At 39.2% G+C, this 25,260-nt stretch overlaps 1 protein-coding gene across 5 annotated transcripts in view; it reads left to right on the top strand.

The window, feature by feature from the left end:
* The window catches only part of RCBTB2 (RCC1 and BTB domain containing protein 2), a 55,362-nt gene that overhangs the window by 5,830 nt on the left and 24,272 nt on the right, over positions 1-25,260 (top strand). For 2 of the 5 annotated variants that reach the window (XM_044913554.1, XM_021689431.1), the window contains exons 1-2: positions 20,988-21,022; positions 21,340-21,405. In XM_044913554.1, the coding sequence (XP_044769489.1) occupies positions 21,364-21,405 (42 nt within the window). In that variant the 5' untranslated portion in view covers positions 20,988-21,022; positions 21,340-21,363. Of the gene's footprint in view, positions 1-6,033; positions 6,046-8,997; positions 9,035-17,758; positions 17,858-20,987; positions 21,023-21,339; positions 21,406-25,260 lie in introns of those variants that run through there. The other 3 variants (XM_021689433.1, XM_021689430.1, XM_021689432.1) reach the window with 3 other exon arrangements.

Here is a 25,260-nt window from a genome sequence, read left to right as displayed (position 1 = left end):
ACAATGTGCTACCATGGCACAGAACAGCTCCATTCTCTTGAGAGGGTACCTGTAAAATGCCTTTGAACTTGATCAGTCCAAAATTGGAATGGAGCTAGGAGGTAGGGGAAAGGAGCCGTGTGTATCCCTTAGCCAACAAATCTAATTGCATAGTTTATAAATAATGATATATTTTCTGCATCCTTTTTAGTCTTCATATTCCTTGCTTTGTTTCCTTATCTAAGTGCATTAGCTAGTACTTCCAGAATAGCATTAGAGTATTAAGTATGTATTTATTCCAATATTTAATGGATATGCTGTTAGAATTTCACTGTTAAACATGAAGCTAGCTTCCAGTGCATATATATAGCCATTTATTAAATTTTTTTTACCAAAAATGAATATTGAATATTGAGTTTTATCAATATTCAATATGTTCCCAGCATCAATTAAAATGTTTCTATTTCTTTGACTTATTATTATTATGGAGAAGTATATTAATGTTTTCTCAAAATTAATCAAAATTTTCTCAAAATCATCTTCTCTTCTCTAAGCCCATCCTACTGTTGCATTGAGTTCAAGGACTCTTAATGTCCTACCTGGGCTGATTGGATAGAGTCTTAACATGATCTCCCTGGCTCCAGGCTCACCATCCTCCCCACCACACAACAGGGGGCCTCCTCAACACAAGGGCATTATGTCATTCTCTTGCTTAAAATCTGTTGTTGGATCCGGTGATATATCTTGCTGTTGCATTGCCAAGGCCTTTTATTATTTGGCCAATTTGCTTTCTACTTCATGTGGAAAGAGGCCACACGGTCAAATGGAAAGCGCTCCAGATTGGAATCAGAGATAGATTTGAGTCCTAGCCCCGCGCTTACAGTTATGTGACCTTAGGCAAGTTAGTTCAGTCTCTACTATTTCATCTGAAAAACAGGGCCAGAATTAAGTTGCAGTTTATGGTAGGGACTAATTAAGACAATGTACTATAAAGAGTGCAACCCAAGAAAGCACTCAAGAAATTATTGCTACTTTAGTCTATCCCCTCCACATATCTTTTGTTCTGCCTTGCTGAGCAGCTTACAATTCTTGAACACATCATACTCTTTCTTTCTCTACTTGGGATGCTTCCCTTCCCTAGCACCCCCATCCCTAATGTTTGTTCTCTTAGCTAACTTGTGCACATCCTTAAAACTTAAAGCCAAAGTTTTTTTTCTTTGGGGAAGCCTTTCTTGACCTCCTTCTGGTAGTTTGTTGTTCTCTCATTATTGCCACAGTAACATGTACACGTATCTTATCTTCATTGCTTTGTATCCTAGCACCCTGCTGGGATACACCATGCCATATAGCACGGTAAAGAGGAAGGGTCTGCAAAGCCACAGCAGAACTGACATCTCTCTAAAACACAGAGAGCTGGGCAGTGCTGCCTTTGTGTCTTCTCCAGCGGAGTGGCCCGGGCACTTTTTCTCTCCCACACAACTGGGAGTAGCCAGGACCCCAGGAGGGTCTCCTGTCCTCACTCAGGAGTGGCAAAAGAGGAGGATGCTACATGGTGTCTACAGAATTATACTAGAATACTCCATCTTCCCAGCCCCTATGGACTTTAAGGAGGGCTAATATTCCTACAAGGTTGCCCTTAGATGATGGAGTCAGAAAGTTATTCTTTTTTATTGCAACCTTGCTGTGATCTGTAGGGATAGAGGTTATGATAGCAATGACATTATCTGGAATACTTTATTTTTTTTTTTTTTTTTTTTTTTTTTAAAGATTTTATTTATTTATTTGAGAGAGAGAGAATGAGAGAGAGCACATGAGAGGGGGGAGGGTCAGAGGGAGAAGCAGACTCCCCGCCGAGCAGGGAGCCCGATGCGGGACTCGATCCAGGGACTCCAGGATCATGACCTGAGCCGAAGGCAGTCGCTTAACCAACTGAGCCACCCAGGCGCCCTCTGGAATACTTTAAAAGAAATGATAAATGATGAAATAATAGACCAAAAGAAAAAAAAAAGCACAAAAAATATCTACCTCGTATAGAGGCTATCACTTCTCTTCTGACCAAGGAATGTGTTGTGTTTAATGGTCTTCTTCCCCCTTCCCCTTCCCCTTCCCCTCCTTCTTTTCTCTAGAACAGCTCCCCTCATTCAGACTCCTTGCCCCCAAACAGTCCTTTTCAACCTTCAGCTTCTGGCCAGTTAGTTTTCCCAGAGTTTGGTCAGCTGATTCAATCCAAGTCTTTGCTTTATCTTAGTGTTTGCAGTATATTATTATCTTAAACATAGTGAGGGAAAGTGGGGGCAGGCGCATGGGACCTCTCTGTACTATTTTTGCAACTTCATGTGAATCTATAATTATTTTAAAGTAAAAGGTTAAAAAAGAATTTCTTCCTCTTAGGGTTCTATGAGAAATCCCTCACCTTCCCATCTTGTGCAATGGCATTGTTGTTATCATTCATTTGATGGATAATGAGAGTCTGCTATTTGTCCTATGAATGGGATGATGCATTGGAAAGAGCACTGAAACTATGAATCCAAAGACTTGAGACAAATTACTTCATAATCTGGGCATCTATAAAATGAGGATTTATACTTAAACTCTCAGTTCTATGATAATGCAAAGAAACAATATACAAATTACCAGGATTTGTTAAATAAACATCTCATGCTAAAAGTGGTTAAAGAATAAACATTTACTTATTGCATAGTATAACAAAGATAAAATTTTCAATGTTAAATACATTTCAAGATTATTATACTTAAAATGTTGTATAAATCCAAATTATTGTATTTAAAATATTATAGAGTCAAAACATGTAGTGAACTCAGATGCTTCCTACAGAACTGATGGTACTCTAGAGAAATGGTCTCTAAACATTTTTGGTCATGTACTTTGATTACAAAAAAGATGCACTATTGTCAATATACATATTAAATATTAGTAAAGTTTGATTTGTTTTTTTTTTTTTTAAAGATTTTATTTATTTGAGAGAGAGAGAATGAGAGAGAGCGCATGAGAGGGGGGAGGTCAGAGGGAGAAGCAGACTCCCCGCTGAGCAGGGAGCCGGATTCGGGACTCAATCCTGGGACTCCAGGATCACGACCTGAGCCGAAGGCAGTCGCTTAACCAACTGAGCCACCCAGGCACCCTGATTTCTTAATTTAGATAAAAATAGAGATATTCTATAAGCTTCTTCCCAACTGCTCTAGAGGTTAGATTTGTTACAGGAAATTTCCTCTTCTATATTTTGGGACTATACCTGTTGAATCCTCTGTTCTGATCATTCTTGCTATAATCACATCTTAACAAAAGTTCTCCATTAGCAATAGGATTTATGGTGGAAACTGGAGAAAGTCTATGCTAGGTCTTATTGTTTTTTATCATTTAGAAATCATCTAAGTACCTTTCAGAAGTCCTAAGGGAACTTCAGGACCTTTAAAAAGTATTTTAAAAGATATATATATATATATATATATTTTTTTTTTTTTTTAAAGATTTGATTTATTTATTTGACAGAGAGAGACACAGCGAGAGAGGGAACACAAGCAGGGCGCGTGGGAGAGGGAGAAGCAGGCTTCCCGCAGAACAGGGAACCTGATGCAGGGCTCAATCCCAGGACCCTGGGATCATGACCTGAGCCAAAGGCAGACACTTAATGACTGAGCCACCCAGGCGCCCCAAAAGGTATATTTAAGGTATTAAAGTTATTTTAAAAATACCTAAATCTTAAAATACTAATTTGTAAAGGAGTATTATACTTTTAGAGAAAGAATTACTATAGAAGTTGATTTGTAAATTATGCATTACATTCTGTATGAAAGTGGTTTTCTATAACTTTGCTCTTTAAATTGTGACTCTTAAAATGCCTTAAATACAAAATAGTCTGGATAAAGGAAAAAGGTGGCAGGAGAACTCGAGTGTTTGAATTAGAAACAGTTCCTGTCTAATGAACCGACTCTAAACTTGTTTAATGATGGATTTTAGCTTTGGTGGTGGTGATCAGAGGAAAAGCCTTTTCCTGAACAGAAAAATTAAGTCAGTGGATTTTTTATGCAGACTCAGTATTATGCAGCTTTACCACAAGGAGAGGAAGGAGACAGCTGATCAGGGTATAAGAAAAGGTGACTTAAAGCCTTTTTGGATTAGGCATCAACCGGTCTTAAGAGGTTGGTTTATCCAGACAGTCAAGCCCAGGAGAATTGGCACAAACAATCCAAAATGAGAGTAAACCAACCATGGATTAATGCTTATGTTTAGGTCTCTTAATGAAGTATGGAAGCATATTTGAGGAGCTAAAGGGCATGTAATCAGTGTAATTTGATTCCACCTTTATTAAGCATTTTATGGTACAGAAATAAGGCATGATCTGTGCTCTCAAGAGTTTCACAATCTAGTGAGATATAAAAATCACAAATAGTAAAAGGAAGGTATGTTTAGTAATAACCCCACCTTATCTCACTACCTTCCTTAGTCTGACCATCTTCTCCCTTAGATACTTTCAAAGGAGTTCCCTCTAATTAAACTTTTCAAATAAAAAACCCAAGCTGTCCTTTCAATTACGTTTACGTTACTTTTTATATTAAAAGGCCAAAGGGTAACTGTTTTAGGGGAAAAGCTTGTCTTAGGCAATGCCATGCATGTAAGACTCCTGCCCTGCTTATAACCTACAAAGTCAAGTAAATGCAAGCCTCTTTCTGGGTTTTAATGGACTATCCTGTGATAATAGACATAAATGTCTGCCAACTACAGCAACTGTAATAAAAACACCTAGACATTCTGGAAGGATGTTTTCCCAATGAATGACAAAGGCCAGACCAAACAACACCGACATGGTCCCTGTGGGTTGTCATCTCAGTCTATCTGGCGGTGCTACTTTTTGGCAAGTCACTTAAACGTTGAACCTGTGTCCTCATTTAAAAACCAATGTAAAAGCATTCAGCTTACCTCATAGGAACAGCTAGTAACAGTAGTTGTGAAGCATTTTACCAAAACCCACTCAGGTCAACGTTAAGTGTAGTGAAGTGGAATAAATTATTGCACATTATAAAGCCGTAGTGCATTTTACTAAAACCTACCAAGGCCAACAGAAGTGCAGTGTAATACAAAAAATTATTAAATTAGTAAAGGGATAGTGCGGTTGTTCCAAAAGACCTTGGTCCCAAGGTAACTCAGGACAAATCACTCATTATTTCAGCATTCGTATTAGGAGCGTATAGGACTTCGGCCCCACAGCAGTGAGGTGAAAAGCAGGGGGAAACCGTGTGAAGACCGGATTTGAGCTTCCTGATGGAGGGACCACCACAAGAATAAGCAGAGACAGGCGAGGGGACACGGACCGCAGAAAAGGTTGCCCACAGCACCATACACTCGCCTCACCCTTCCGAGTCAGGCATCTCCAAATTCTCAAGCCTCTGGGGCCCAGAATCCTGGAGAAAGTGGGGGTGTCCCACAGGACGGAGATGGGCCCAGCGGGCGAGGCGGGGCGCAGTCCTGGGGTTCGCTCCGAGAAGAGGGGGAGTCGGCGGGCAAGGGGCGGGGGCGGCAGTGGGCAGCCGGGCGAGAGGAGGAGGGGCGAGGCGCCGTCGCCGGCCCCCTCCCCTCGAGTGCGCTCCCCTCCCTTCCCATCCCCGGCCTGGCACCCGAGCGCAACCCGCTGAGACCGGGCGGCTTCAGGGGGAGGCGCCAACTCGTCGCTGCGCCGGGCCCCCGACCGAGCAGTAACGGCGACCTAGAGGGCGGAGCGGATGCGGCTCGGGCCTGCGCTGAGGTAAGGGTACAGGATGGCGTAGGAAGTCAGGAGGGGACGCCGGACTCGAAGCCGGCCACTCTCAGATTCCCCCCCCAACGGGCCATTTCTCCCCGCCCTCTCAGTCCGAGCTCCGGGACGCAGCGACGGCTGACGAGCAGCCCCCGGGGGTTACACCCCCGCCCCGGCCTAGGGCCGAGGCGTCGCCGCGCGTGCGCAAACCCGCTGGCGGGGGCTGGGCGCGCGACTCTGGGATTGTTTCCCCCCTCCCCCAAGGCCGCGGGCCCAGGCGGCGCTGCGCGTGCGCGAGCCTCCTGGCGGATGTGGTGCGTTGGACGAGGGTCGCGGCTCGCCTCGACACCCCGGAGGCTTCCGCGCCTCCCGCATGCGAGGCAGGGCGTCGCCCCGGGTTGCGGGGGTGGCGCCTGCCTCAGAGTTACTCTTTCTGTCTCCATTCTATGCTCCGCGTAGGCTGCTGCTGTTTTCATTTCGGCCGCCTCGACCCGAGGCTGGTGTCCTGAAAACCCACTCACCTAGCTCCCGGCCCCGAACCTGCTCGCTAGCTCAGTATGATGACATCGACCTTGGGTCCTGCTGTCGAGGGACAGCACAGAAAGTTTGGCTAAGCTAGGTGAAGCTGCTGTGGAGGGATGGGAGGAATCGCCGTAAACCTTTAAGCAGGAGGTATTGCTCTGCTCAGTCCCGGAAATGGAGGTTTTCAGACGCTGAAAACTTTCCAAGTGCTCCGCCTTGGCTTGCGTTGTAAGGCGAGTTCAGAGCGAACTTTTTGTTTTTGTTCTTTGGGAAGTTACATAAAATGTCGGAGCAGTGCGAGTCCAGGACTGTCACAAAATGCATGTCATGGAGTTGCCTCCTACCGCTCTTGGCGACTTAGCTTTAGAGCTGAATAAACGTGGTAGAGTTCACAAACTGCTTTGGGACGACGCTCTTTCCCCCAGACTTAGAATGGCCGTCACTGTTTAATGTTTATTGAGCCTCCTGGCTTTGCACCCTTCTAGTACCAAGTTCAAACTTGGCTTTACATCTTCCTGCGCAGTGGTACTTAGTTCAAGTCAGTTTGGTGACTCCTGAGGCTACTTGGAGCAGTTTTTAACAATGTCATTACTGTGCTTTGTAATCTTCTATGATGTGCTGATACAGACATTTGTGGGCTGGAATAGAAGAAGCACTTACTATCAGAAAATCTGAGTACTCTAGCTGAAAGGTAACCTCTATTTCCCGGGGCATTAGGCCGTATATATATATGTTATTAAGTAGCAGGTAAAGGCAATTGGAATGATACATTCTTGCACACCCCGCTTCCACCATGCTGGCCTCATTGGGCTTGCTGGGCTTACCAAGTGTTCCTACACCCTAGGGGCTAGACATTTGCTATTTCCTCTATGCTCAAAGTTCATTTCCCCCCTCCACCCATATATGTATGGCACCTACCTTAATCCAAGGCTCAAAACAATTGCCATCACTTCAGAGAGGTGACTCATGTCATTTAAAATAGCCACTGCTTTCTCTTTCCAACCTCTTACCCTGTTGTCTTTAGCTTTTTAGCACTTATCACTGTCTGATAATACGTATTTGTATGTGTATGCTCTGTCTCCCGCATATTCAGAGCACAGTAGATATTTGTTAACTGTATAAATGAAACTGAAATCTGACTCCAGAAATATTTTGTTCTGAATTCTCAATGTGGAGTCACTCATTCATTCAATAAATATTGAGTGATTACTTTCCATCAGGTTCTGTTCGGGTATTTAGGATATGTCAGTGAACAAGATAGACAGAGATCCCTTCCCTCTGGAGCTTACATTCTAGAAAAGAATGATTGACAGTAAACATATTTGTTTATCGTTTAGAAAATTATAAGAGCTATGAAAAATGAAAAAGAAGAGCAGAGAAAGAGGCCTGAGAGTACAGGTGTGGGTTGCAATGGTTATGGTTATGGTGCGTCTGAAGGATAAACTGAAGGTGATGTTCAAGACAGAGAACTTGGTTTTCAAATTATCTTTCTGGGAGAAAATGTTCCTTGCCATTCTCCACTATAAATTTGATGGGGGCCCACAGCATGACCATTGTGACAAATAAAACCTTATTTTGTAGTATATAGGTAAAACATTTTTTTTTCCAAATTGGGTTCAAATTATTCAGAATTTTACAGTTTAACCTCATACATCAAATGAAGAGACTGGGCTCTTAAGTGGAAGAGACTAACCAAATGAATACTACAGATGGGTTGAGAAAAAGTGTATATTTTCTGCATGTATTACTGTACTCTGCAATTGCTTCTTAATGTCTCTCTGACTGTGATTAGTGAATTTTTTTTTTTAAGATTTTATTTATTTGACAGAGAGAGAGAGTACAAGCAGGGGGAGCGGCACACAGAGGGAGAGGGAGAAGCAGGCTCAATCCCAGAACCCTGGGATCATGACCTGAGCTGAAGGCAGCGCTTAACCAACTGAGCCACCCAGGTGCCCCTTGAAGTTGTTTTCTAAGAGTGGTCAATTGCTTTTCTTTATTTGAAACTATGTTGAAAGTTCACCTGGTATGATGTCATGTGATAAGGTATTAAATTATTGCTGTTAGAGATTTCTGAATAAACCAGACAAGACTTAGAGAAAGAGGCTGATAGAGAGGAAGAGTTTTAGAAAGTAAAGTGTGTCTTTTGGGCCCTTTACTTAAGTAGATTACAAACACTATGTTTAAATATCAAAACTATTAATCTGGTACTATAAATATAAGGTACCTATGGGGTTTGCCTAAGCCTTTAGGAGTTTGTCATATTTAATTTTGGTTTTATCACTTGGTTAAAGTGAAATTAAAATGCCCCTAAGATGCCACTACTTTTGAGGTTTACTGGAGTTGAATTCGTATAAATCAAAATTGACCAGACAAGAGAGATTTGAGACCAGGAGTGGAATTATCAGGGTAGAAGAATGACATCAAAGACTCCTGTTTGAAGCTGAAAATAGAGGACTACATGGGGATATTTACTTCAAAGGAGCAGATAGTTTGCATCTCTGAAAGGGATATTTATAGTATCCTTCGGTGGAAGGCAGATATCCTTCTCACTTTCATTATCCTGAAGGAATATGTGTCTAGTTCACATGGTGATCCCATCTTAACAATATAAGAGTCTTTAGGAAATTTAAGGCATAATAGTTTTTTTCAACATATATCTGACACTGAAGTGTGTGTGTTATGTGTCATCAGGCTTGCTAATCTAACCTGAGCTAATATCTATTATGTATATCTCTCCTTGGAAGACATTTTGAGCTAACAAGTACCAGTGGATGACAGAAAGTAAGTAAATCATAAATAGTGGTCACATTATAATATGTTCTATATTACACTGAATGTTTATGATACTGAACAAAATGAATCCCAAATGGAAATGAGCCAAGGCTAAGAAAGCCTACCATGCTGAAGGAATGTTTATGTTGTGGGACAAAGATCTTTCACAATTAGGATTTTATTTCATAGGCATGTTAGGATTTTTTTTTTTAATTGTACTAGATCTATAAGGACCTAAATTTCAAATGGATTTACAAATTTCTCAAGTACTAACTCATTTTAGCTAGCTTAACAACATAAAAACATTCGTATAGTTTATGTTGATAATTTTTCATATTTGAAAAAGGTACTTTTGCTGTGTGTGTTTGAAAAGGCTAACTTTGATGAGCTCAGTAATCTCTTCAAACTAATACAAGTTTGCTTGGGACTGAAGATCTGCCTCATCTCTCTTGATGAAATTTGGAAACCTTTTTACGAACATAATTAAAATAGCAATGATGTTTCTGTGTTCTAAGTCAGTTTGATGCTTATCATAAACCTGGCAATATCATTTCCTTTGAGGTTGTACCTTTGTTTTAGTTGTGCTTTTAGTTTTTCAGTTTTGTCCATCCTGTTTATAATTGTGCCACATTAGTTAGCAGCTGTGTAGGTATTCTACTGTTATTTGTAGTAGGCTTATGACCTCTCATTCAAGTAGAGGTAAATTATGGCTATCATCCTTTTTCACAAGTGATAATTGGGATCATGTTTTCTTATATTTTTATCATTCATAACTTACAGATGACATACCACTTAATGGTTCAGCTAGCATATAGTTGGGAATCATCATTACCCCATTGACGGTTACTTGGTCTGGAGTTCATTAACACACTGGTGCTGCAAACTGTGCTGGCATCCTAAAAGACATTAGTTTTCTTTAATGTCCTATTTCTTTGTTTATAAAAGCATCATCAACTGTATTGCCCAGATCAGAGAATTTGTTAAAAGCAATGAGTTCTATATTGCAAGAAAACTTTTTTATATATTATATTTTTCAAGCATAGTTTTAGAGTTGACCTCATATTATTAAGTTGAATTAATTATATATATTTATATATAATAATGTATTTTTATATAATAATGTAATATAGTAATATAATGTATAATAATATAATAAAATAATATTTACATATACTATATTTATATACAATAATATAATATATATATAACACTGGGTTTTCTTTGCAGAAATTACTATTTTTTTCCACTTCAGGGATTACTTTTGAAGAATGGTTATTAGCATTTAGAAGTTCCTGGTTAATTGCAAAATATCAGTTTCCATGGAAAATGCTTTGTTCTCATAGATATAGGGTGTCTAACTTATTAGATCTTAAGGCCCACAAGTGCTGTTGTGTTGGGGTAATGTTGACACAAGCCCCTGGGAGATGGATATCTTTTTGCTCCACATTATTTTGTTTTCTCTTTTATGTAAATTTGCTTTCAGCTTAGTACCTACTGCAGGCACCAAATCAACATTTGTTGAATAAATTAGGCAAATGAATGTATGTCCTATAATCAGCTTAACTCTTTATTTGGGTCAGAGGTATTACCAAGTAATATGACACATTATCCTACTAGCAAACACACTGATTAACATTGATTACCAACAATAATATGTAGAGGCTGCTTATTATATACGTTGTGTAGGAAACTGAATTATTTGACTTGTTCTTTGAGAGGATTAAGAATTGATATGTTTATCATGTTCAGTTATCAAAAGACTGCTTCTTATCCACCAGTCTCCAACTGTGTAGCTATTAAGAGTGGAGGGGAAACTCTCAAAATACAATCTGTAAGATTAAGGAGTTATCTGTTCCAAACAGGGGAAATAAATTGCTGAACTGTGCAAGTTTAAGAAAACAGATACAATAGGAAATGTTGAGGGGGGGTGGTCAAATGGTGGTGTAGGAAGATCCTGAGCTGACCTCCTCCCACAGACCTACCAAATCTACAGCTACATATGGAAAAATTCCCTCTGAAAAAGACCTGAGAACTAGCTGAATAGCTACTTCACAACAGAACAGTGAAAGGGCCACATATGGATGGTTTCACCAAAAACCCAACTGCCAGAGCGGCAACCCACAGTTGGGAAGAATCTCACAAATCTGGAACTTCCTTGATGAATGAGGGGTTTATACTCCACATCAGGCACCCCAACCCCTGGGACGTGCAATGAAGAGATGAGCTCCCCAAACATCTAGCTTTGAAAACCAATCACATCCAGGAGACCCAAAAGGCTGTAGAGAACTGAGATATTTCTCTTAAAGGGCTTGTGTGCAGACTCACTTGCCCTGGGAACCAGCACAAAAGCAGCAGTTTGAAAAGTGCCTAGACTATATGTGAAGAAGATTTGTTTTCTAACCTTAAAGCATCTGCTGGATACAACAGGCAGGGGACTGTTGGGACTCTCCCTGGGGACAGAGGTGCTGGTGGGTGCCATTTTTGCACTCTTCTTCTACTGTGATACCATGGGTAGGCATGCTTGTGTTCCTGGGTTCCATAGGACTATAATGAATGGAGAAACAGTTCATGGTAGGCTGTTACCCTCAGGGCACTGTGCAGACAGCAGACTAAAACACACCGCCAGTCTATTTGTGAAAAAAGCCTATTTACTTGTCCTGGCACTTCAGCCCAAGGGGCAGACTTCAGGTCTGCCACACATCTAGAGGCTACAAAGGTGCTCTCAAGGAATATAGCCTGGGGGATGCCATCTTTCTGCCTTCCCTCAGCCTCTCTACAAATCGCAAGGACCTCTCAGAAAGGAGCTTATACACTGGTCTGAAGCCCCAATTTTTGCAACTGTCACCCAGGGGACACTGCCAGATTGCCTGTCTAGAGGTCAACAGGGTCTATGCTTGTGGTCTCAAAGTAATAGTCAAAAGATGTTCACCAAACTTGGAAGAAGAATGAATGAATACAGTGAGAACTTCAACAAAGAGAATATATAAGAAAGTACCAACTGAAGCCATGGAACTGAAGAATACAATAACTGAACTGAAAAATATTCTTGAGGGTGTTCAACAGCAGACTAGATGAAGCAGAAGAAATGATTGGTGGGTGATGAAGAAGACAGGGCAGTGGAACTCACTCAGAGCAATAAAAAGGAAAAAGAGAATTTTAAAAAAATGAAGCTAGCTTAAGGAACCTATGGGACAACATAAAGTGGAACAACAGTAGCATTGTAAGGGTCCCAGAAGGAGAAAAGAGAGAGAAAGGGTTAGAAAATCATACAGAGATTAAACAACATGCTATTGACCAATGGGTCAATCGAAAAAATCAAAGAAGAAATAAAAAAATACCTTGAGACAAATGAAAATGGAACTATAACTTACAGAATCTATATGATTCAGCAAAAGTAGTTGTAAGAGGGAAGTTTATAGGGATTCAGGCCTACCTAAAGAAATAAGAAAATTCTCAAATAATTTAACTTTATCCTTAAAAGAAGCTAGAAAAAGAGCAAACAAAACCAAAGGTAGTAGAAGGAAGGAAATGACAAAGATCAGAGTGGAAATGAAACAGACTAAAAAGGTAATAGAGGGGCGCCTGGGTGGCTCAGATGGTTAAGCGTCTGCCTTCGGCTCAGGTCATGATCCCAGAGTCCTGGGATCGAGTCCCGCATCAGGCTCCCTGCTCCTTGGGAGCCTGCTTCTCCCTCTGCCTCTCTCTCTCTCTCTCTCTCATGAATAAATAAATAAAAAATAAAATCTTTAAAAAAAAATATTAAAAAAAAAGATAATAGAAAAGATCAATGAAACTAAAAGCTAGTTCTTCGAAAAGATAAACAAAATTGACCAACCTTTAGCTAGACTCACCAAGGAAAAAAAATAGAGAGTTCAAATAAAATCAGAAATGAAAGAGCAGTTACATCCAAAAAGCATTGCCAAGACCAATGTCAGAAGGCTTACAGCGTATGTTTTCTTCTAGTTTTATGGTTTCAAGTCTTACATTCTAGTCTTTAATCCATTTTGAGTTGATTTTTGTGTATGCTTAAGATGAGTAGTCTAGTTTCATTCTTTCACATGTAGCTATTCAGTTTTCCCAACCCTGTTTATTAAAGAGGCTGTCCTAATTCCCATTGTATATTCTTGCATCCTGTGTTGTAAATTAGTTGAACATATATGCATAGGTTTATTTCTGGGCTCTCTATTCTCTTCCATTGATCGAGGTGTCTGTTCTTATACCAATAATCAGTTACAACTGACACCACAAATACAATGGATCATAAGAGACTACTATGTATCAGACTCTAAAAGCAAAAATAAACAAGTGGGACTACATCAAACTAAAAAGCAAAGGAAACCATCAACAAAACGAAAAGGCAGCCTACAGAATGGGAGAAAATATTTGCAAATCATATATCCAATAAGGAGTTAGTATTCAAAAAATATAAAGAACTCCTACGACTCAATAGCAAATAAACAAACAATCTAATTAAAAATGGGCAGAGGATCTGAATAGACATTTTTCCAAAGGAGACGTCCAGATGGCCAACAGGCATGGGAAAAGATGCTCAACATCACTAATCATCAGGGAAATGCAAGTCAAAACCACAATGAGATGTCATGTCACACCTGTTAGACTAGCTGTTATCAGTATGCCAAGAAATAACAGGTGTTGGCAAGGTTGTGAAGAAAAGGGAACCCTTGTGCATTATTTGTGGGAATGTCAGTTGGTGCAGCCACTATGGAAAACAGAGTTGTCTCAAAAAATTGCAATCACATATGATCCAGTAATTCCATCTCTGGGTATTTACTGAAAGGAAATAAAAACAGTAATCTGAAAAGATATATTCACCCCTATGTTCATTGCAGCATTATTTACAATAGGCAACATATAGAACAACCTAAATGTCCACAGATGGATGGATAAAGAAGGTGTGGTATATATACACAATGGAATATTACTCAGCTGTAAAAAAGAATGAGATCTTGCCATTTATGACAACATGGATGGACCTAGAGGTCACTATGCTAAGTGAAGTAAATCAGAGAAAGGCAACTACTGTATGATTTCACTTATATGTGGAATCTAAGAAACAAAAAAAACGAAAGTCATGGATATGGAGAATAGAATGGTGGTTGCCAAGAGTGAGCGGGTTGGGGGGGAAGGATGAAATGGGTGAAGGGGCTTGGGAGGTACAGACTTCAAGGTATGAAATGAATAGGTCAAGGAGATGTGGTGTGCTGCATGCTAACTATAGTCAACAGTATTGTAGGTGCATATTTGAATGTTGCCAGGAGAGTAGATCTTGAAAGTTCTCATCACAAGAAAGAAAAAGAAAAAAAATTTTTTTTAAGATTTTATCTATTTGTCAGAGAGAGAGAGAGCACAAGCAGGGGGAGGGGCAGAGGCAGAGGGAGAAGTAGGCTCCCTGCTGAGCAAGGACCCCAATGCAGGACTCGATCCCATGACCCTAGGATCATGACCTGAGCTGAAGGCAGACGCTTAACTGACTGAGCCACCCAGGTGTGCCTCCTTTTCAAGTTTTTGTTTAAATTCCAGTAGTTATCACAGTGTAATATTATTTTCAGGTGTAGAATTTAGTGATTCATCACTTACATATAACACCCGGTGCTCATCACAAGTGCCTTCCTTAATATCCAGCACCTATTTAACTGCATCCCACCGCCCATCTCCCCTCCAGCAACTCTCTCTGTTCTCTATAGTTAAGAATCTGTTTTCAGGGGCGCCTGAGTGGCTCAGTTGGTTAAGCGACTGCCTTCGGCTCGGGTCATGATCCTGGAGTCCCGGGATCGAGTCCCACATCGGGCTCCCTGCTCGGCAGGGAGTCTGCTTCTCCCTCTGACCTTCCCAACCCTCCCCCCTCTCATGCTCGCTCTCTGTCTCTCTCTCTCAAATAAATAAATAAAATCTTAAAAAAAAAAAGAATCTGTTTTTAGGTTTGCCTCTCCTTTTCTCCCCGCTGTGCTCATCTGTTTTGTTTCTTCAAATCTACATATGCGTGAAATCGTATTGGTATTTGTTTTTCTCTGACTGACTTATTTTGCTTAGCATAATACTCTCTAGCTCCATCCACATCATTGCAAATGGCAAGATTTCATCCTTTTTATGGCTGAGTCATATTCCATTGCATATATATACCACCCATTCTTTATTCTTTCATCAGTTGATGGACATTTGGACTCTTTCCATAGTTTGGCTATTGTAGATAATGCTGCTATAAACACTGGGGAGGATGTATCCCTTCGAATCAGTATTTTTGTATCTTTGGGTAAATACCTAGTAGTGCAATTGCTGGATTATTGTAAGCAATTTTAGACCAGAAGTAGAAAACACATTTTTGCCATTCTAATATGATAATAGTAAACTTTTTTCTATTATGGATATTCTTCCATGACATTTAAGATACTATGTCTATGTTATTTATTTGTTATTTTCTTTGGTATTGGTAAAATTTTATGTTTCTGATGGCAAAAGAAATTATGGTTTATGAGTTGTGATTATCAAGCCTTATTGAATTATTATGTCCATGGTCAAGGCAATATTAGAATGGATGTATTATGATTCCCAAATTGTGTTTTCTTTAACACTGGGTAACCTTGGGGCACCTGGGTGGCTCAGTTGGTTGAGCGTCTGCCTTTGGCTCAGGTCATGATCCCAGGGGCCTGGGATCCAGCCCCTTGTTGGGCTCCCTGCTCAGAGGGGAGTCTGCCTCCCCCTCTACCTCTGCCCCTACCCCTGCTTGTGCACGCATTCTCTCTCTCTCTCTCTCAAATAAATAAATAAAATCTTTTTAAAAAATTGGGTAACCTTATTCTCCTGTACTCAGATGATTAATATAATTTAAGCTTAACATTTTGAAAACTGTCTTGTCAGATGGAAAAGTGAAATCATACCAATTCATTAAAGAATTACATGGAAAATTTTATCTTTAGCATCGCCTTCATCCCAACTTTCCTAAAAGGGTGCCTGCGTGGCTCAGTTGGTTGAACGTCTGCCTTCGGCTCAGGTCATGATCCCCGGGTCCTGGGATCAAGTCCTGCATTGGGCTCCCTGCTCAATGGGGAACCCGCTTCTCCTCTCCCTCTGCCTGCAACTCTGCCTACTTGTGATCCCTCCCTCTCTCTCTCTTTTTCTCTCTCTCTCAAATAAATAAAATCTTAAAAAAAAAACCAGTTTGCTGTGGAAAAAAAGTCCCATCAAAGTCCAGCCATCTATATCTATATCTATATCTACATCTATATCTATATCTATCTATGTCAGTGTCCACAACACATTAAAATAGTATTGCTTTCTGCATGCTTTTAAACTTTACCCAATAGTATTGTTTTTTGCATGTTTTAAACTTTATCAAATTAGATCAAATAATTTATCAAATAGTGTATCATATGTATCATTCTGTGACTTAGTGATTTTTGGCTAAAATTATTTTGGAGATTTATCTGAGTTGATTCTGCATAATTTATTTTAATTGCTGTACGGTATGCACATACCACAGCTTATAAATTCTGTTGATGAATCCTGTTGATCAATTCTGTTTGCTATTTCTAGTTTTTTGCCATTGCAAACAATTGCATATATGCTCCAGAGTTCGTCTAGGCCAGCATTGTCCAAGCTATAAGGCATGACTTACTAGTGATCTTGAAATTATTTTAGTGGGTTGAGACCAACATTTTCTTTTAAAAATGAAATAGGAAAGGATAAAATAGGATAGAGTAGGGGGAGAATAGAATAGAGTAAGATAGAAAAAATAGAAAAGAAGATATCCCTAAGTACCTCATATAATAAGGGTAAGAATTATTTTGTGAGACTTTGTTTCAGGTACATATATGTATCAAAAAAAGATTGAGTGAAAGACACTGCTCTGGCCTAAATATTGTTAAGTTGCTCTTTAAAGTGATTATACCAGTTTACGTTTCTTACAGCAGTATGAGTGTGCTATTTGATCTGCATCCTCACTAACACTAGGAATTGTCCCCCTTTAATTTTGCAGAGGTGATGGGTGAGATCTATCTCACTGTGATTGCATTTCCATGGTGAATTTGAGCATCTTTTAATATGTTTATTAATTGTTTCTGTGAATTACCTTGTCTTTTGTCCATTTCTAAATTGGATTGTTTTTTCCTTACTGATTTTTAGGTATTCTTTATCTATTCTGGATGCAAATCCTTTGCAAGCCATCAGTTATATGTGTTGAAAATACCTTCTCCTGTTCTGTGGCATGTGTTTTCCTTTGTTCATTTCATCTTTTAGTATGCCATATTTTTAAAAAAGTTTTAATGTAGTAAATTTTCTTTGTGGTTTATGCTTTTGTGTCTTATTTAAGAAATCTTTCCCTGCCCTAAGAGTCGCAAAGATGTTTTCTATACTTTCTTCCAAAAGTTTTAAAGTTTTGCTTTTTTCACAGTCCAGATGGCTTCCCTTGCGTTTTCTATGTTGACATACTACAAATTAAACTTTTTTTAGTCTGTGTTTTTTCTCGTATGTTACAGTGTCCAAATTGTTGAAGCATGGTCTCAAAACTTACAAGTGTAATATCTAAAGGTTATATTTTACAATATTAACTTTTTAATAATTGAGCACCTCTACTGCTGACTTTTTAATAATAGAGCTAATACAATTTTTGAACTATATACTTCTCAGATAAATAATGGCTTGTTAAAGTTGCAAGATGGTATATTCTTTATCTTCTCTGTTTTTCTCTAATAGAATTCATGTATTTATGTTTTTCAGTCACATTAACTTTATCCTAGAAGACAATCTTACAAGGATCTAGAAGGAACAGGATTAAAGATGACTGAACACAGGGCTCCAGAAATTTAAAACAATCAGGTACAAAATTTTTGGATGAAACATTCCCAATCAGGCAGTACATAATAAAACTGGAACATGCACAGGAAAACTTAAAATATCCCTGCAATACAGGGGAGGGTCCAGGAGAGGAGTTTTGAAATCGTCCTGGGTTCAAATACTGGCCCTAACCCTGACTGGTTGGTGATGGTTGGTCAAGTTTTGGAAACATGTCCATAAAATGGAGGCAATGATTGTGTCTGTTTCTTTTGGCTATTATAAAGTTTAATAATATAAGGAACTTAATACCTGGTACAGGGTAACTCTTTATTTTAACTGTTATTATTGTTGCTACTGTTATTTAGAATTCATGGATGTGGTATTCTGTATGTATATTGTGGATTTTTAAGAAGTACAAACAGGGTTCTAGAGGGGAGGGGGGTGGGGGGATGGGTTAGCCTGGTGATGGGTATTAAGGAGGGCACGTATTGAATGGAGCACTGGGTGTTACACGCAAACAATGAATCATGGAACACTACATCAAAAACTAATGATGTAAAGGTGATTAATATAACATAATAAAAAAAAATAACACCTAAAAAAAAAAGAACTATATATTGATATACTACTATAACATTGATAATAGTAATAGCCTGGTGAGGGGCGCCTGGGTGGCTCAGTCAGTTAAACATCTGAGTCTTGATTTTGGCTCAGGTATGATCTCAAGTTTGTGAGATCGAGCCCCACATTGGGCTCCGTGCTCAGCACACACAGTCTGCTTAAGATTCTCTCCCTCTCCCTTTGCCCCTCCTACCTTCCCGCTGCTCACACACGCTCTCTCTCTCAAAATAATAGTAATAATAGTCTGGTGAAATCCATGTAGATCACAAGAGAAGCTAATTATAATCCTTACATATATTCCATAAACTATTCCTCAAGTGGTGCAAATTGGAGAAGCTAGTTTTCTCTATTATGTTTGATCACATTGAAATAATGTTAGAAAAAAAAAATCCAACTACTTTCCATAATGCTAGAGAATTCAACAATTTTTTTCATGGTACTGTACAATAGTAATTATTCTTGAATAATTTTTAAATCTTCAACAACATTCTGACCAATAAAAATGAAATTATGCTAATCTTATGTTTAGTCTTAATTGAATTTTATAAATGTTATTTTTTGAAATATGGTAATTTCAATATGCCATTCATGCAATTATGTCTTAACTTGATTAGTGAAATAGAATGGCCTATGTTCCACCATTCTAATTTTTAAAGAGTTACTGTACTTGAAATTGATCAAAGACACCAAAAAAAGCTATTTATTTTCCTCCTTAAAAAAACCAGGCTATTTAGCTGATTAAAAAAAAAAATCTCTGTTAACTGATAAGGAGTGATTTCCAGGAGATATTGTTAAGTGAAAAAAAAAAAAGCAAATTGCCAGAGTATATAAAATATGCTATTTTTCGTATAAGGAGGAATGGGGAAATAAAAACACAGACACGTATCTGCTTATTTTTGCAAAAAGAAACAGGAAGAATAAACCAGAAACCAGTAAAATTGGTTACCTACAATGGTAGAGGGATGGGATGGGGAACAACCCAGGATTGCTGTTCTAGGATCTCAGTGTATGAGCAGGATTTCCCTTCTCCTAGGAACAAAAGTGGCCTCCATTACAACGAGGGGCAGTGACATTTCCTCTTTGGTCCCTTTTCCTCCTCTTATTTATTTCCCTTTTTTTTCTTGCCTTTGACTTCCCTTCCTCTAATTTTTTTCCTCTCCTCTTCTTTCTCTTTTCCCTCTCTCCTCTTTTTATTTCTTGTTCTAGTAAACCTGAGGTAAATGTGGAAAATGTTCCAGTTAGGATGAAACAAAAAGAAAAGAACCTCGGTGCAGGCACTCTCCAATACACAAAAAGCTGTATTCAAAGAATGCTTTCAACCGATATATATAGTCTTGTGTTCTTCTCTGAGCCGTATCCTGCGGTGGTTATAACAGTGAATGAGTCATGGTTGCCTCTCTTAAACAGCTTGCAAATTAATAGAGAAGACAGATCGCGTAGGAATAAGTGTCACATGAAATTATTTTTCCATATTGGCAACTAGATCAAGTTTTGTAAGTTTATAAGTGAGAAAAGTCTGTTTCTTTTAAAAACAAGTATCTTTTCCAAACATTAGAAATAATGATTTTGGGGGTGCCTGGGTGGCTCAGTTGGTTAATTAACCGACTCTTGATTCTGGCTCAGGTCATGATCTTTGGTTGGTGAGATCGAGCCCCGCCTCAGGCTCCACACTCAGTGTGCAGTCTGGTTTTGAGATTCTGTCCCTCTCCCTCTTCCCTTCCCTCTGCTCACACTCTCTAAATAAATAAATAAATAATTAAAAAAAATAATGATTTGTATCAATTGCCATAGTTTGAGCTATAATTATTCTGAATATGTGATTATTCCTTGTATTCTGAGAGACCTTTTTATAGCTGAGGAGAACAAAATTTTACCAGTATCCTCAAGGGCATATAAAACATTGATAAGGAACACTGTTAAGACTTCACCTTATTTTGATTATTGTTTTTATCTGTCTATTATAAGGTTCTAACTGCTTGTAGATAACATCAGATAAAATGTTCTGATGTTAGCCCTTGAAATGTGGATTATATTTGAGTAAATAGAACCCAAACTAATAAGTCAGAAATATCAACATTATTAAATATAATTTCATTCAATTGCTTTTGGGAGGAGAGAGAATATTTATTTATATTTATTTTTAGTGATGAGATAGTTAACTATGTAATGATTGAACCACAGTGCAGATCTGCCCTGCGAGAAATATTAAAGGGGGTCCTTTGATCGAAGCGAGAGCCCATGCTACATATCTTTTGATAGAGTTGCTTCTGCTGTTACTTTTATGTGGTAGAAAGTAGTCATTGTGGAGATGGTTAATTAAGGCGAGAACACTGAGTACTATTGGTGCATACTTGGTGGCTGTTGTTGCAGGTTTGTTGCTAAGGTCTAGGATAAACAAAGCCATATTCATTCTTCATCCTTTCATTTTTTCATTCATTCCTCCTTATTTTTTCCCCCCAGCTTAGCAAATCATATACTCTTCAGTGGAGCTGAGAACTGCTAAGTCTGCTCTTCACAGTGATTTGGAACTTTCCAATCCCAGGGAAAATTTGACCAAGGTCTAAAATTTATTTTTTCTTACCTATGGTAGGTCAACTATAAAATGAAAATTTTCTACTTATTTCCTTACAGATTTAAGAATCTTCCTTTATCCTGGGATGACTTTTCCAGACCTTTGCAGGAGGAGTCCCATAGGAGACCATATGATAGTTCCAGAACAGTTAAAACACCTTTTGGGTTTTATAGCTATTAACTCTCAGGCCCAAACTTTAATTCCCTTATCTTCCCTTCACCATATTTGGGCTTAGCTTATTTTCTCTGTTAATTGGAAGTAAAATCATTTTAACCTGCCTAGTTGCATTAGACATACGGGATCCTGATTTTACCACATACTTTTTCCTTAGGGGACTGCACAGGACTGAGTCCATATGGAAGAAGAGCTTTCCCTTTCCTATGGAGAAAGTGGCAAGGTTAGAAAAAAAATCATGCCTTTGGGGCATGTGTTTTCTGTTGCATGAAATATGTATCAAACATCTACTGGTCACCCAACAGGAAGATCAGTGAGATAGTATCTGTCTTTGAGGGGCTCAAAATGTAGTGCCTCAGATGCAAACAGATAATTATTGTGGGTATATAGAATGCTAAAGGGGCCAGCAGAAAGCTGTGGTATTATCTGAGGGGTAGAGCAGGGTTCCAGAGATGGTGCTGTTGGAGCTGGATGAGGAGTACAGACCATCCCTACTTTCACAGATAATACCGTCCTGCAGAAGGGTCTGAGTTGATCAATGTTTATTTCATTCCCAGAGATTTAACAAAATTATAAAATACCTAATCTTAGATGACATATTCTTAAATCATCATTGATATTCTTTAACTTATTCCTTTTCCATCACAGCTCAACATTACAGTCAACCAGCTTAAGTCCGATGTGTCCAACTGTGTTAAAAGTTTCACATCTTTCAGCATGCACATTGATTTCCATCTTGTGTTAATTTTATTAAATTGACACACTATCTGTTCTTCATTACTAAGAGCTTAATATTAACTGCCACTATTAATTTTCATTTTTCTGTTTTCTGCTGTTTTTTAAATAAAGTATGGTCAAAACACAACAAAAGATGTAAATAATTATATGATCAAAGCACAATAAAAGATGTAAATAATTATACAAAGCCAGCATAATGTACAAAGATGCAAAACTTCTGAAACCAAACCATAGTATTACCATGTGAGCCCTTATAGGAAAATACAAAAGTAGCTTGCAAAAGTAATACATAGAACTTGAGAATCTTCTAAAATGTTAATAGAAAAATTCCTAATTTTTCCCGGAAAGAACAAATTTAGTAAAATAAAAGAAATAGACTAACAGAATTAGTGATGAAATGACTATTAGATATAAAGCGTTACATTGCCAGAAAGTCCTGCAAAGGCAAGGTGTTGGTGGGTTTCTTTAAATAGTTTTTTTGTTAGTCATTGTTGTTAGCCCAACAGGTAATTTTGTTACCTGTTGTTAGCCCAACAGGTAATTTTGGTTCTATTTCTACATGCTGTATTTTAAACTTAATTGTGACAACTTAGTTGTCTAGAGTTAAGTGAAGTATCATAATCTGTTCAATTCTTCCTTTGGCTGGAGAGACAGAGGTATATAGGCAGGACATACTCAAAGGAGTAATAAAATGCATCTTGGTCTCTAATTTTATGGAGCTGTGTTTCCTTAATTATATTTTCCTTGAGCTAATATTAAAATTTCACCACTTTGCATTTCGCAAACAGACGCCAGTGAAAGATGAGGGAGGGGGGCTGGATGGAAAGGAAAGGAAAGGAAAGCCGGCCAGGAATAGTTACCGCCTATATAGTAGGAGTACGTGCAGGAAGGAGGGCTACCTGGGCCAAATTAGGACTGAATTCTAGGGACACGATCTTGATGACTTCTCGTGTATGCTGTCAAGCTCTCACTCCCTGGTAGTGCTTTCCCCCCATGCAGATGTTTCTGTTGCCCGCCCTTGGCTCTTGCTCAGCCGGTCCCTTACGTAACAGTTGGGCACAAAGGTGGTTGGGCTCCTTCTGCAGAGTTGCTGTCATGCAGGGTGGATGCTTCACCTACAGGTGCTGTGTGTGAATTCTCTGCTACCTGCGCTCCTGTTATATAGACAAAGTATACATATGCGTACAGTGTATGTACGTGTTTACAATATATATAATGTGTACAGCTATACACACTCATGAGTGCATTGCAGAGAAACATTTTTCTTCTGAGAACAAAGATGCTACAATTCCTTGAGACTGATATGAAATATTTACCTCAGAAGAGTGTAAATGTGTGCCTTTCATAAATTAAGTCATAAGTTCCTCCATGAGATAACTCTCCCACAAGACTTAGAAAAGAAGAATTTTTGATGATTGACCTCCAGGAGCCAGCCTTCTGACAGACATTTAAGAGCAGTGTAGTCACACCTCCCTTGTACCCAAGGTTATATTGTAAGTATTTGTTTTTTATTAAATTGTGAGCTCCTTGAAGGGAGTGATTATGTTTCACTTTTATACCTTTAGTATCTTGCCCTCAATACATGTTCAATGATACTGTCACACCTGATGTTCTTTTGACTAGTGACATCCTTTAACAGATGTATGAATTCAGGTAACACTTCAACACACACACACACACACACACACACACACACGAATCCCAGGGGTTAGTAGAGTCCTGGGGTGGGTACTAGAGGTTTGGTACAGGTGAGCCAGGAAGAAAGTTCAGAACTAATGATTTGTAGACAGGTGTTTAGGAGCTTATTGGATTTACAACCTGATTCTAGGCATCTAAGAAACCACTTGATTTTTGTAGCAGGGCAGGTTGAAATCCAAAAATCTGCTTGAAAGGAAAAAATGAGATAGGAGTGCTTATTTTCTCTTTGTATATTGCTGTCCGCTCTGTTCGTGGAAGGTAACCCACAGTGTGTATTATTGCCCTGTTCGTCAAGGACTGGATGAGAACAGCAAAAGCCCTGCAATTGTAAATTAGATCTACCAGTGGTATAACTTTTTATGTGAACTTTTTTTCTCTGCAACATGTGATGTGTGGAAAGCAGGCTTTAGACGCAAGTGATCTTGGGGGATTACTTAGTCTTTCTGTGCCTCAGTTTTCTTGTAATTAAAATGAGGATAGCAATATCTATGCCCTACAATTGTGAAGATTAGAAATAATATGTAAGAATTCTTTTAACTAGCACATTAGCTCATCTATAAATATTTGATGCCACATCCCAAACATTGTTCTTTTTGAAATTTATAGACTTAAATAGGAAAAAAAATTAAAATGCAGACCCCAGAGAAGATAAGATTCCTTCAGGATAGAAGGAGGTACGTAATTTACAGTAGAAGCTTAGACTAAAAGCTAACATAACGAGAGATTCTGCCCTTAGCTCTGTAGTGGCCTTGAGTGCTGCCCCAAAGATAACAGAGGACTTCATTCTCCAGGCAGGGTCCTAAAACTTGAGTGGCATGCTGAGGGACGGTGACTGGCTTTGGCATCAGGGGAGCTCATCCTGGTTCAGGCGCTGACATTAACTCAGGATGATGCTGTGAGCAGTTACAAGCTGCCTACCCTCTGTATTACTTTCTTAGGGCTGCCTTTAAAAAGTACCACAAACTGTGTGGCTTAAAGCAATAGAAATTTATTCTTTTACAGTTCTGGAGACTAGAAGTCTGAAAGTAAGGTGTTAGCAGGGCCATGCTTTCTGAAGGATCTAGGGAAGAAGGCTTCCTTTCTTCTTCCCAACTTCTGGAGGCTCCTGTCAGTCCTTGGTGTTCATGGCCCTGGAGGTGGATTGCTCTAGTCTCTGCCTCCATGACCACATGGGCTCCTTCGCATGGTGTGTTGCTTAATATGATGTGTCAGCTTGAGTGGGCCACTGGTGCCAGATTACACACTGCTTCTGGGTGTGTCTGTGAGGGTGTTTCCAGATGAGAGGAGCTTTTGATTTGGGGAACTCAGTAAATGGTTTGCCCTCCCCAGTGTGGGTAGGCATCATCCAAGCTGTTAAGGAACTGAATAGAACAAAAGGTGGAGGAAGGAGGAATTCATCCCTTTTTTTCCTGTTTCACCGATTGATAGCGGTCATTTTACTTCATCTTTTCCTGCCCTCAGACTGAGATGTACATCACTGTCTCCCCTGGTTCTCAGGCCTTTAGACTCACTACATTATGCTACCAGCTCTCCTGGGTCTCCAGCTTGCAGATGCAGATCATGGGACTTCTGAGTCTCCATCATCTTGTGAGCCAAGTCATTATAGTGTGTGTGTGTGTGTGTGTGTGTGTGTGTGTACACA

The sequence above is a fragment of the Neomonachus schauinslandi genome, chromosome 3 (genome assembly GCF_002201575.2).
Source record: "Neomonachus schauinslandi chromosome 3, ASM220157v2, whole genome shotgun sequence".
NCBI lineage: Eukaryota > Metazoa > Chordata > Mammalia > Carnivora > Phocidae > Neomonachus > Neomonachus schauinslandi.
This window is presented reverse-complemented; position numbering and strand designations above follow the sequence as displayed.